This window comes from Nerophis lumbriciformis, linkage group LG01 (assembly GCF_033978685.3).
Source record: "Nerophis lumbriciformis linkage group LG01, RoL_Nlum_v2.1, whole genome shotgun sequence".
NCBI lineage: Eukaryota > Metazoa > Chordata > Actinopteri > Syngnathiformes > Syngnathidae > Nerophis > Nerophis lumbriciformis.
Window position 1 is genome coordinate 7,857,177 of NC_084548.2, and position 14,826 is coordinate 7,872,002.

Below are 14,826 nucleotides of genomic sequence, written 5' to 3' on the forward strand. Positions count from 1 at the left end.
AAAGAATGCAAAACTTGTGACATGTATCCAAAACACATTTGAATGTTCTTTCTTATCAAAGAAAATGAAGATGACATTATGATCTATAAACTTAAAGTAGTGCAGTAAAAGAGACATTGGTGGCAATTATTAGCAAATGCTGACAATTCTTATATGTTCTACTTTACGTCTGTGAAGAAGTTATGGGTTGCAGTCAGTGAAGGCATCACCAGACCTTTGCACTGGCAATAAATTGGTCAAATTAGAAGCAATTACCATCATTTCTGCACTACAAGTTGCCACTTTTCCCCCCACGCTTTGAAACCTGCTATGACGTCACTATTCAGAAATTTTATTTTGAATAAATTAAAAAGTGTAAAGGCACAAATGCAAATGTTTGCAGGACAAACGAGCACAAACGATTGGGACAAGTTTGGGGAGACTTGGACAGGGTGGGGGGTGGCAAACCTCACACTTCATGCTCTGCAAAAACTGAAATCTAAGTAAGATTAAATATCTCAAATAAGGGTGATATTTGCTTATTTTCTGTCTGATAAGATAATTATTCTCACTAAGCAGATTTTATGTGAGAGTGTTTTACTTGTTTTAAGTGTTTTGGTCCTAAAAGATCTCAGTAAGATATTACAGCTTGTTGCTGAGATTTTATGACCTATATTGAGTAAAACATGCTTGAAAGTAGAATATCAACTGTTGCAAAGCTGTGTCATCAACACTCACAAGTAGAGATGTCCGATAAATGCGTTAAAATGTAATATCGGAAATTATCGGTATCGGTTTTTTTATTATCGGTATTGTTTTTTTTTTATTAAATCAACATAAAAAACACAAGATACACTTACAATTAGTGCACCAACCCTAAAAACCTCCCTCTCCCATTTACACTCATTCACACAAAAGTTTTGTTTCTTTCTGTTATTAATATTCTGGTTCCTACATTATATATCAATATATATCAATACAGTCTGCAAGGGATACAGTCTGTAATCACACATGATTGTGCGTGCTGCTGGTCCACTAATAGTACTAACCTTTAACAGTTAATTTTACTCATTTTCATTAATTACTAGTTTCTATGTAAATGTTTTTAAATTGTTTTGCTTTCTTTTTTATTCAAGAAAATGTTTTTAATTTATTTATCTTATTTATTTTTTATTTTTTTTAAAACGACCTTATCTTCACCATACCTGGTTGTCCAAATTAGGCATAATATAATGTGTTAATTCCACAACTGTATATATCGGTATCGGTTGATATCGGTATCGGTAATTAAAGAGTTGGACCATCCATCCATCCATCCATCCATCTTCTTCCGCTTATCCGAGGTCGGGTCGCGGGGGCAGCAGCCTAAGCAGGGAAGCCCAGACTTCCCTCTCCCCAGCCACTTCGTCCAGCTCTTCCCGGGGGATCCCGAGGCGTTCCCAGGCCAGCCGGGAGACATAGTCTTCCCAACGTGTCCTGGGTCTTCCCCGTGGCCTCCTACCGGTCGGACGTGCCCTAAACACCTTTTGATTTATTTATCTTATTATTTTTTATTTTTTTTAAAGTACCTTATCTTCACCATACCTGGTTGTCCAAATTAGGCATAATAATGTGTTAATTCCACGACTGTATATATCGGTTGATATCGGTATCGGTTGATATCGGTATCGGTAATTAAAGAGTTGGACAATATCGGAATATCGGCAAAAAGCTATTATCGGACATCCCTACTCACAAGTATAAAACTGCTTTTTTAAAGTAATAATTTCTCACTTCAAGCATGAAAAAAAATCATGATGCCGAGCGCATAATATTATGTAAAGATAATGCCACTAGCATTTACTTAATTTAAGAATATTTTTCAACATATTGAGCAAAAAGGTCTCTTTTTTTTCTACCAAGAAAAGTGCACTTGTTATTAGTGAGAATATACTTATTTTAAGGTATTTTTGGGTTCATTGAGGTTAGCTAATTTTACTTGTTTTGGAAAGTCTTGACATGCCAAATTTTCTTGTTCTATTGGCAGATAATTTTGCTTAGTTCAAATAAAATACCCCTAATTTTTGTATTTTTTTTTCTTGTTTTTGAACACTGACTTTTTGCAGTGTGTTTGCGTGGAACAGAAACAATAGAACAAGAAAGTTAACGTAAAGGTAGCGCTGAAGTAGTGCAGCATTTAGATATTTTCAAATGACAAACATTTAGTAACAAAAGTAGTAAAATCCACTTTATTGCATTGTTGAAATACTGCATAACATAATCCTCAAGTCCTACCTGACCATAATCCTCCAAAGGCCTGTAGATATCTGTGTCTGGAACCTGACCTAATGCAGAGTACTTGGGTCTGGAAAACATCAACAGAAAAAACACAGCAATTCTTGACAATGTTTGTATACATTGTGGTCCTGAGATGGTATTGTAGTATACTGTATTAACGTTTGCTGAATAATGGATGTGTTTTCCTACAGCTGTGTCCTGAAGATGACAGTAAGCATTGAGAAGCCGATGGCGGCGGCGAGTCCCAGGTCAGGGTTGAACAGCACAGTGAGGATGAAAGTGCTGACCCAGATCACCTAAAATGACAGACTTAAATGAGACCAGGTTTTTCCAAAGTGTAGCACACTGACAATCAACTCAGAGAATTTAGAAAGTGTGCCAGATAAGTTCCAGGACTGCAGTTGTACCAATCCCGTTTCCATATGAGTTGGGTAATTGTGTTAGATGTTAATATAAACGGAATACAATGAGACTTTGTATCTGAAATATTATACATCAATCTTCCGCTTATTCGAGGTCGGTTCACAGGGGCAGCAGCCTAAGCAGAGAAACCCAGAATTCCCTCTCTTCAGTTATCTCGTCCATGGCGTTCCCAGGCCAGCTGGGAGACAGTCTCTTTCCCGTGGCCTCCTACCGGTCGGACGCGCCCTAAGCCCCCCCAAAGGGAGGCGTCCGGGGGGCATTCCGACCAGATGCCCGAACCACCTCATCTGGCTCCTCTCAATGCGGCGAAGCAGCGGCTTTACTCTGAGCTCCTTCTGAATGACGAAGCTTCTCACCCTATCTCTAAGGGAGAGCCCTGTCAACCGATGGAGGAAACTCATTTAGGCCGCTTGTACCCGTGATCTTGTCCTTTCGGTCATAACCCAAAACTCATGACCACTGGTAAGGGTAGGAACGTAGATCGACAGGTAAATTGAGAGCTTTGCCTTCTGGCTCAGCTCCTTTTTCACCACAACTAACCGATGCAGGGTCCGCATCACTGCAGACGCCGCGCCGATCTGCCTGTTGATATCACAATCCCCTCTTCCCTCACTCGTGAACAAGACTCTGAGGTACTTGAACTTCTCCACTTGAAACACGATCTCCTCGGGGATATGAACTCGGATTTGGAAATGTTGATTTTTATCCCATTCGCTATATACTCGGCTGCGGACCGACCCACTGAGAGTTGAAGATCCTGGCCAGGTGAAGCCAGCAGGACCACATCATCTGCAAAAAGCAGAGACCTAATCCTGTAGCCGTCAAACTGGATCCCGTCAACGCCCTGACTGCACCTAGAAATTAATTCCATTAAAGTTGTAAACATAATAGGTGACAAAGCTGAGTCCAACCCTCACTGGAAACGGGTCTGACTTACTACCGGCAATGAGGACCAAGCTCTGGCACTGATCATACAGAGAACAAACTGCCACAATCAGACAGTCCGATACCCCATACTCTCTGAGCACTCTCCACAGGACTTCCAGAGGGTCACGGTCGAATGCCTTCTCCAAGTCCACAAGGGCAAACACCCAAGCTCCCTCAAAGATCCTGCCGAGAGTATAGCGCTGGTCCATGGTTCCACAACAAGGACAAAAACCAGACTGATCCTCCTTAATCAGAGATTCGACAATCCGATGTAGCCTCCTCTCCTCTGCTGTGTCTGCCCTCAAGTTTGCTGTTCCACATCATCAAACTCCAAGATTAAATATCTCAAATAAGGGTGATATTTGCTTATTTTCTGTCTGATAAGATAATTCTTCTCACTTAGCAGATTTTTTTGTTAGAGTGTTTTACTTGTTTTAAGGGTTTTGGTCCTAAATGATCTCAGTAAGATATTACAGCTTGTTGCTGAGATTTTATGACCTATATGTCAGGCTTGCCCCTGACAGTTTGGTTGTGTTTTAGTTTTTCCTCTGTGTGTGTAGTATTTCCTGTCAGCGCTCTTGTTTTGGTTCTGTTTCCTGTTTGTCTCCCTGAGTGCTGTGTCCCCTCAGCTATGGCTGATTGGCACCTGGCCACACCTGGTGTCAATCAGCCAGCTGCTATTTATACCTGCCCTACCCTCCAGTCACTGCTGGATTATTGTCATTGTCATTGTCGCTAATACTTGTTGTCACTACTACCTGTCATAATAATTGTTGTTGTACCTCTGTCTACTTTTGTTCACTCTGCTCTTGTCATAGTTCCTTCGTGTCACAGTAAGTGTTTTTGTTTCTTGTCGACAGTTAGCTTTTGTGCTATTTTAGTTCATAGCCAAGTTTGTTCTCCGCCTTGTGCGCGCCTTTTGTTTGTACCCTTTTGTTTGTTTTTTTTGCCATAGTGTTTAATTAAATCATGTTTTCTCGCTCATTGCCTGCCGTCATCTGTGCATCTTGGGGTTCGTCAGAAACAAATTCTGACACTATATTGAGTAAAACATGCTTGAAACTAGAATATCAAGTGTTGCAAAGCTGTGTCATCAACACTCACAAGTATAAAACTACTTTTTTAAAGTAATCATTTCTTATTTAAAGCATGACAAAAAAAAATCATGACTTTGACACAATTTTGTCTCATAATTAAAACAGATGACAGCCAAATGGACTTTGATGTTTTATTTTCAATGAAACAATAGAAAATACGTACTCATATAGTAGTACAGTTGGCACAGTACATCAAACTGACAGTTAATATTTAAACATTTAACATGTGATATTTCTAACAATTTTGAACAGAAATAGTTCATGCACATTCAGATTAATTCTTCAAAATTACAATTAAAAAATGTATGTATATATGCGCACTAATTGACTGAAAGAGCACGCACTTGGCGCGATGATATCATGTTATCGATGGAAAAATGCATTTTTAGACCATATGATTTGCCTGAGCGGCTAGGAAACCCCGAGAGTAACAAGCGTTGTTGCCTTTCCATTAAGAACAATAAACTAGTTTTTAGTATAAGTTTTCTGGTTTCAAGAAATGTAATGCCGAGCGCATATCATTATGTCAAGATAATGGCACTAGAATTTACTTAAAGGGGAACATTATCACCAGACCTATGTAAGCGTCAATATATACCTTGATGTTGCAGAAAAAAGACCATATATTTTTTTAACCGATTTTCGAACTCTAAATGGGTGAATTTTGGCGAATTAAACGCCTTTCTATTATTCGCTCTCGGAGCGATGACGTCACAATGAGACGTCACATCGGGAAGCAATCCGCCATTTTCTCAAACACCGAGTCAAATCAGCTCTGTTATTTTCCGTTTTTTCGACTGTTTTCCCTACCTTGGAGACATCATGCCTCGTCGGTGTGTTGTCGGAGGGTGTAACAACACGAACAGGGACGGATTCAAGTTGCACCAGTGGCCCAAAGATGCGAAAGTGGCAAGAAATTGGACGTTTGTTCCGCACACTTTACCGACGAAAGCTATGCTACGACAGAGATGGCAAGAATGTGTGGATATCCTGCGACACTCAAAGCAGATGCATTTCCAACTGGACTGGACAGATCAGCTTTCAGGAAAAGAGAGCGGATGAGGGTATGTCTACAGAATATATTAATTGATGAAAACTGGGCTGTCTGCACTCTCAAAGTGCATGTTGTTGCCAAATGTATTTCATATGCTGTAAACCTAGTTCATAGTTGTTAGTTTCCTTTAATGCCAAACAAACACATACCAATCGTTGGTTAGAAGGCGATCGCCAAATTCGTCCTCGCTTTCTCCCGTGTCGCTGGCTGTCGTGTCGTTTTTGTCGGTTTCACTTGCATACGGTTCAAACCGATATGGCTCAATAGCTTCAGTTTCTTCTTCAATTTCGTTTTCGCTACCTGCCTCCACACTACAACCATCCGTTTCAATACATGCGTAATCTGTTGAATCGCTTAAGCCGCTGAAATCCGAGTCTGAATCCGAGCTAATGTCGCTATAGCTTGCTGTTCTTTCCGCCATGTTTGTTTGTATTGGCATCACTGTGTGACGTCACAGGAAAATGGACGGGTGTATATAACGATGGTTAAAATCAGGCACTTTGAAGCTTTTTTTTAGGGATATTGCGTGATGAGTAAAATTTTGAAAAAAAACTTCGAAAAATAAAATAAGCCACTGGGAACTGATTTTTAATGGTTTTAACCCTATTGTGATAATGTTCCCCTTTAATTTAAGAATATTTTTCAACAGATTGAGCAAAAATGTCTCTTTTTTTTCTACCAAGAAAAGTGCACTTGTTATTAGTGAGAATATTCTTATTTTAAGGTATTTTTGGGTTCATTGAAGTTAGCTAATTTTACTTGTTTTGGAAAGTCTTGACAAGCCAAATTTTCTTGTTCTATTGGCAGATAATTTTGCTTAGTTCAAATAAAATACCCCTCATTTTTGTATTTTTTTTCCCCCCTTGTTTTTGAACACTGACTTTTTGCAGTGTACTCACCATGTCTAGTTTGTTGGTCGCCCACAAAGCAGGTATGTCCAGGAACTGCTTCATCATACCTTGCAGGTTCACATAGATGATGGCAGCCAGTACTGCCTGCATGAAAAGAAAAACACTTTCATTGTCCTCAATATCCATCCAGCGACACAAACTGTGGGTGAAATAATGAAGCATGACTGTGTGTACTTTATTTTGTGTACTCTACAGTGTGCATCCACACACAAATGCGCAAGTATGTGACTCATGTTTTGTGTTGAGTGGCTGCCTGTGAAACAAAAGGTTGTGGGTCAAACACCTGTGTGGAAAAGTGTTTGTCTCTCCATGAGAACTGTATGACGACCAGGTTTTCATTGGCTCGCTGTGGGGCAGTTATGATTGCACTGGAGAAACTCATAATCACACCAAGTATATATTTCTAAATTCTAGACAAAATATCTCCAAAGACATGCACCTGGGGATAGGTTGATTGGCAACAGTAAATGGTCCCTAGTGTGTGAATGTGAGTGTGAGTGTTGTCTGTCTATCTGTGGTGGCGACTTGTCCAGGGTGTACCCCGCCTTCCGCCCGAATGCAGCTGAGATAGGCTCCAGCACCCCCCCGCTACCCCAAAAGGGACAAGAGGTAGAAAATATGGATAGATGGATAATCTTCATTAGGGCTGCGAATCTTTGGGTTTCCCCCGATTCGATTCAATATCGATTCTTGGGGTCACGATTCGATTATAAATCGATTTTTCCGATTCAACGCGATTCTCGATTCAAAAACGATATTTTCCCAATTCAAAGGGATTCTCTATTCATTCAATACATAGGATTTCAACAGGATCTACCCCAGTCTGCTGACATGCAAGCAGAGTAGTAAAAAGCTTTTATAATTGTAAAGGACAATGTTTTATCAACTGATAGCAATAATGTAAATGTGTTTCAACTATTAAATGAACCAAAAATATGACTTATTTTATCTTTGTGAAAATATTGGACACAGTGTGTTGTCAAGCTTATGAGAAGCGATGCAAGTGTAAGCCACTGTGACACTATTGTTCTTTGTTTTATTTTAATAAATGTCTAATGATAATGTCAATGAGGGATTTTTAGTCACTGCTATGTTGAAATTGTAACTAATATTGATACTGTTGTTGATAATATTCATTTTTGTTTCACTACTTTTGGTTTGTTCTGTGTCGTGTTTGTGTCTCCTCAATTGCTATGTTTATTGCAGTTCTGAGTGTTGCTGGGTCGGGTTTGTTATGGTATTGCTTTGGATTATTTTTGTTGGATTGATTAAAAATAAAAAAATAAAAAAATAAATAAATAAATAAAACATTTTAAAAAAATAAATAAATAAAAATTTAAAAATTTAAAAAATCGATTTTTGAAAAATGAGAATCGATACTGAATTGTACAACGTGAGAATCGCGATATGAATTCGAATAAATTTTTTCCCACACCCCTAGTCTTCATGCAAGTCACAATCTTCTGAATAGTATTTTTTTAAGGGATGTATAAGAACTTGTTGTTAGGCAATAGATCTTCTGAGGAAAACGATACCTGAGCATTTACAAGTTTGCCATAAGACACAACATTTCACAATACTAGTAAGTATAGCTAATAAGTAGGGATGTCCGATAATGGCTTTTTGCCGATATCCAATATTCCGATATTGACCAAACCCTTAATTACCGATACCAATATCAACCGATACTGATATCAACCGATACCAATATATACAGTCATGGAATTAACACATTATTATGCCTAATTTGGACAACCAGGTATGGTGAAGATAAGGTCCTTTTAAAAAAATAAAAATAAAAATAAGATAAATAAATTACTTCACAGCATATATTCCACTTTAAAGTATGTTTTGGGAAAATATTGCATATTTTGCGTTTGCCTTAAAAAACGTTTTCTATGACAATTTCGCATTGAAAAAACAAGCAAAAAAAATAAAACAATAATCATAACTTGTAATCTACGGATGGATCCAAAGTTGATCTAGAGATGTAAGTGTTGGAAAAAAAAAAAAAAAAAAAACTTTTATGAGTGGGACCCTTTTGGATCCCTGAGAATTTTAGTGGGATTGTTTGTTTTTTTGCTCAAAAAATAATATGGTTCAAGATCAATATTATGAATTATTGACCTATATAAGGCTAAATGACTTTATATATGTATATACATGTAAATGTGTGTATATATATGTATGAATACATGTATGTATACATATATATTAGGAATGTCCGATAATGGCTTTTTGCCGATATCCGATATTCCGATTTTGTCCAACTCTTTAATTACCGATAACGATATCAACCGATACCGATATCAACCGATATATACAGTCGTGGAATTAACACATTATTGTGCCTAATTTGGACAACCAGGTATGGTGAAGATAAGGTCCTTTAAAAAAAAAAAAAAAAAAATAAGATAAATAAATTACTTCACAGCATATATTCCACTTTAAAGTATGTTTTGGGAAAATATTGCATATTTTGCGTTTGCCTTAAAAAACGTTTTCTATGACAATTTCGCATTGAAAAAACAAGCAAAAAAAATAAAACAATAATCATAACTTGTAATCTACGGATGGATCCGAAGTTGATCTAGAGATGTAAGTGTTGGAAAAAACAACAACAACCTTTTATGAGTGGGACCCTTTTGGATCCCTGAGAATTTTAGTGGGATTGTTTGTTTTTTTGCTCAAAAAATAATATGGTTCAATATCAATATTATGAATTATTGACCTATATAAGGCTAAATGACTTTATATATGTATATACATGTAAATGTGTGTATATATATGTATGAATATGTATATGTATGAATACATGTATGTATACATATATATTAGGGATGTCCGATAATGGCTTTTTGCCGATATCCGATATTGTCCAACTCTTTAATTACCGATAACGATATCAACCGATACCGATATCAACCGATATATACAGTCGTGGAATTAACACATTATTATGCCTAATTTGGACAACCAGGTATGGTGAAGATAAGGTACTTTAAAAAAAAATAAAAAAAATATGATAAATAAATTAAAAACATTTTCTTGAATAAAAAAGAAAGTAAAACAATATAAAAACAGTTACAGAGAAACTAGTAATGAATGAAAATGAGTAAAATTAACTGTTAAAGGTTAGTACTATTAGTGAACCAGCAGCACGCACAATCATGTGTGCTTACGGACTGTATCCCTTGCAGACTGTATTGATATATATTGATATATAATGTAGGAACCAGAATATTAATAACAGAAAGAAACAACCCTTTTGAGTGAATGAGTGTAAATGGGGGAGGGAGATTTTTTGGGTTGGTGCACTAATTGTAAGTGTATCTTGTGTTTTTTATGTTGATTTAATAAAAAAAATCAAAATAATAATAATAATTTTAAAAAAAAACTATACCGATAATAAAAAAAACGATACCGATAATTTCCGATATTACATTCTAAAGCATTTATCGGCCGATAATATCGGCAGGCCGGTGCTATCGGACATCTCTAACTAATAAGTTTTAATTGCTAATTTCAAGATCACTTTTAAGTTTTTAAAACTTAAATTGAATGCTTTATTTCAAATAATTCATACCAAGACAATTTGACTTGTTCCACTGGCTAATATGTTTGCTCATTACAAGCATAAATAACTTGTAATTTTTTTCAAAGGGGCATTTTTTCCCAGTTTGAGCCCCGTGAATACCGCAAACGTGTCCTGTGACAAGCTGCCACACCTCCATCCATCCATTTTCTACCGCTTGTCCCTTTCGGGGTCGCGGGGGGTGCTGGGGCGGAAGGCAGTGTACACCCTGGACAAGTCGCCACCTCATCACAGGGCCAACACAGATAGACAAGACAACATTCACACACTAGGGCCAATTTAGTGTTGCCAATCAACCTATCCCCAGGTGCATGTCTTTGGAGGTGGGAGGAAGCCGGAGTACCCGGAGGGAACCCACGCAGTCACGGGGAGAACATGCAAACTCCACACAGAAAGATCCCGAGCCCGGGATTGAACCCAAGACTACTCAGGACCTTTGTATTGTGAGGCACATGCACTAACCCCTGTTCCACCGTGCTGCGCCTGATATACGAATATGGTTTCAGTTGGGAAGTTTTCTAGTAAAGAAGAAATATTGATTTAGATTTTCACCTTGGGCAGTTCTTCAAATAGAGCTCCGATCCAGAGGGTAATGAAAAGAATAACAACGGCTGATAGAGCCCCGGCAACCTGCATGGAAGAAAGATAAAGAGATTGTGACACTCATGACTTTATCAGTCCACAAGCTGACTTTCTGCCTCTTCATCGGTTTATTCATTTGTGTGCTTTAAGTGACGTGTGTGTGATGCTCGTGATCTTACTTCAAGAGAAACTCAAAATAAAAAATAAAAAATAAAAAAGTTTTGTCACTAACAAAATCAATGAGTGAATAGCTACGATCTCAGATCAAAATATTTTACAGTCATGTATAAACTAAAAGTATAAATGACATGTGTGGCGCCCCCTTGTGGGGTGTGGTCATAATGCTGCGGAAGACATGTTAGCGTTGGTAAATTGTATAAGTATTACACAAATGGTCTATGACAGTCTGGCCCGGGGGCAATTTGTGGTCCGCCGCTCGAGTTTTGTTGGCCCGCGTTATATTATCAAAATAAAATCAAACAAATAAACAAGTAAAAATGTAAGAACAAGGAGAAAAAACATGTATTATATTCAGTTATTGGCAAAATTTCAGATTTTTCCTCATCAAATTACACTTGGTCAATCATTTTTAAATACGGTAAATACCGGACTATAGGACAATACTTTGCTCCTACGCTTTGAACACCGCGGCTTATAAAACGATGCTGCGAATTGATGGACTTTTCTTCACTAAAAGCCATTATTCAACGAATAATTATCAACAGACACTGAAAAGGTAGGTTATTGTTTGTGCTATAGCACCATACTTTGGATGAGTTCTCTCACTGCAGGTGAACATCTACAGTATTTTCTTCTGTTTAATGTAGGAATGTCCGATAATGGCTTTTTGCCGATATCCGATATTGTCCAACTCTTTAATTACCGATCCCGATATCAACCGATACCGATATCAACCGATACATACAGTCGTGGAATTAACACATTATTATGCCTAATTTGGACATATATTAACAATATTAATAACAGAAAGAAACAACCCTTTTGTGTGAATGAGTGTAAATGGGGGAGGGAGTTTTTTTGGGTTGGTGCACTAATTGTAAGTGTATCTTGTGTTTTTTATGTTGATTTAATAAAAATAAAATAAAAATAAAAAACGATACCGATAATAAAAAAACGATACCGATAATTTCCGATATTACATTTTAACGCATTTATCGGCCGATAACATCTGTAGTTTAATGCTTTCAACCGTAAGTATAAGGGCCGTTCCTTCCGTCTTCTCGTCTTCCATAGCGTTTCCACTCTTATGGATTTCCTCATTCATTACTCCATGCAACATTTGTAAGTGTTACAATATAACTAAAACAATTCTTACCGTATTTTTCGGACTATAAGTCGCTCCGGAGTATAAGTCGCACCGGCCGAAAATGCATAATAAAGAAGGAAAAAAAACATATATAAGTCGCACTGTAGTATAAGTCGCATTTTTTGGGGAAATGTATTTGATAGAAGCCAACAGCAAGAATAGACATTTGAAAGGCAATTTAAAATAAATAAAGAATAGTGAACAACAGGCTGAATAAGTGTACGTTATATGAGGCATAAATAACCAACTGGTATGTTAACGTAACATATTATGGTAAGAGTCATTCAAATAACTATAACATATAGAACATGCTATACGTTTACCAAACAATCTGTCACTCCTAATCGCTAAATCCCATGAAATCTTATACGTCTAGTCTCTTACGTGAATGAACCAAATAATATTATTTGATATTTTACGGTAATGTGTTAATAATTTCACACATAAGTCGCTCCTGAGTATAAGTCGCACCCCCGGCCAAATTATGACAAAAACTGCGACTTATAGTCCGAAAAATACGGTAATGCCTTCAACCGTAAGTACAAGGGCCGTTCCTTCCGTCTTCTCGTCTTCCATAGCGTTTCTACTCTTCTGGATTTCCTCATTCATTACTCCAAACAACATTTGTAAGTCTTACAATATAACTAAAACAATTCTTACTTACTAAACCGTTCAACATGTAATGTCTGTAGGAGTGTTTACATGCATATTTGTACGTGCTATCGTAATGTAATCGAGCTAGCGTCCATAGCATTAGCAAATATGCTAACAGATTCACGAGTGTCTGAAAAAATTAATGTTTTCTTCTAAAATGTAGTGGTTGCGACTGATATACAAGTGTGCATATATATATATATATATATATATATATATATATATATATATATATATATATATATATATATATGTATATGTGTATATATATATATATATATACATATTGTCGGAGGCAGATATTTACATATATCCGAATTTAAGTGTTACTTATTTTATTTCATAATCATATTACAAAACAGCTAGTGTTTTTCTTCCAATTGTGGTCTTTTGGTTGTCTGCAAAAACTGTGTGCTTAACCTTGAATGAAGAATGTAAGAAAGAGAGATACTCCTTTCTCTTATCTAGCGTTCTTCCCAGGTGCGGAGGACAATGGGCATGTGTTTTGGCTGGAGGGACATGAGTGCGAGGGTGGGAGAGAGAGACTTAAGAGGGGAGAGGGTTTTTCGGGGGGGGCGGGGGGGGGGGCAGACCATCTTGGCGGCGCGATTGAATGTTCTATGCTGGACTGGTCTCAATGTATATGCAAAGCTTTGCAAATATATTACAAAATACCTATTCTGTCTCTGGTGGTTTTTCTACTCAGCTTTAAGTGTCGTAAAGAGCTTGGGAGCGACTTGTGACTTGAATTCCCTGGGAGGAACAACTGGTCCAAACGCAACAATATACATATACATATATATACACACATATATATATATATATATATATATATATATATATATATATATATACACATATATATATACACACATATATATATATATATATATATATATATATATATATATATATATATATATATATATATATATATATATATATATATATATGTATGTGTGGGGAAAAAAAATCACAAGACTATTTCATCTCTACAGGCCTGTTTCATGAGGGGGGGTACCCTCAATCGTCAGGAGATTTTAATGGGAGCATTCGCATACCATGGTTTATATAGGGCACAGAGTGGGTGGGTACAGGCTGGCCTAGGGGCGTGGTGATTGGCTCATGTGTTACCTAGGAGGTGTTTCCGTCTATGGCGGCATGTTGTTACAATTTCGCTGCGCTTGTTGAGGGATGACAGGTCTGGACGGTAAATAATAAACAGTTTCTCTTTCAAGCATAGGTTGCATCTTTTATTACCACTATTGTAAGGTGTGCTGGATGCAAGAATTTGCCATGTTATTGAATATTCAACATTATTGTCTTTGAGGTCCCAAATGTGTTTGCTGAGTTCTGTGGTATTTCGCAGGTTTTTGTTCCTGAAAGAAGCCTTGTGGTTGTTCCATCTGGTTTTGAATTCACCCTCGGTTAATCCTACATATGTGTCGGATGTGTTAATGTCCTTGCGTATTACCTTAGATTGGTAGACAACTGATGTTTGTAAGCACCCCCCGTTGAGAGGGCAATCAGGTTTCTTTCGACAGTTACATGCTTTGTTGGTTTTGGAGTCGTTCTGACTGGGGGTCGACGGCTCATTTGCAATTGTTTTGTTGTGGTTTGAGATGATTTGTCGTATATTGTTCATGCAGCTGTAGCTCAATTTGATGTTGTTCTTGTTGAATACTTTTCTTAGGTTGTTGTCTTTGGGAAAGTGTTTGTCAATCAGATTGAGGAATTTGTGTCCAATGTTCGTTGAGACGTTTTTGCTGTATGGGGGGTTGTACCAGATGATGCCGCTTATGCAACCTATGCTTGAAAGAGAAACTGTTTATTATTTACCGTCCAGACCTGTCATCCCTCAACAAGCGCAGCGAAATTGTAACAACATGCCGCCATAGACGGAAACACCTCCTAGGTAACACATGAGCCAATCACCACGCCCCTAGGCCAGCCTGTACCCACCCACTCTGTGCCCTATATAAACCATGGTATGCGAATGC

At 37.5% G+C, this 14,826-nt stretch overlaps 1 protein-coding gene across 3 annotated transcripts in view; it reads right to left on the bottom strand.

Moving 5' to 3' along the window:
• LOC133615608 (solute carrier family 26 member 6-like) overlaps positions 1 to 14,826 on the bottom strand; it is a 47,926-nt gene that overhangs the window by 12,469 nt on the left and 20,631 nt on the right. For all 3 annotated transcript variants that reach the window (XM_061974344.1, XM_061974352.1, XM_061974335.1), the window contains exons 12-15: positions 10,816 to 10,893; positions 6,657 to 6,752; positions 2,446 to 2,552; positions 2,254 to 2,323 (exon numbers count right to left, since the gene is read on the bottom strand). In XM_061974344.1, coding sequence (XP_061830328.1) covers positions 2,254 to 2,323; positions 2,446 to 2,552; positions 6,657 to 6,752; positions 10,816 to 10,893 — 351 coding nt within the window. The remainder of the gene's footprint in view (positions 1 to 2,253; positions 2,324 to 2,445; positions 2,553 to 6,656; positions 6,753 to 10,815; positions 10,894 to 14,826) is intronic.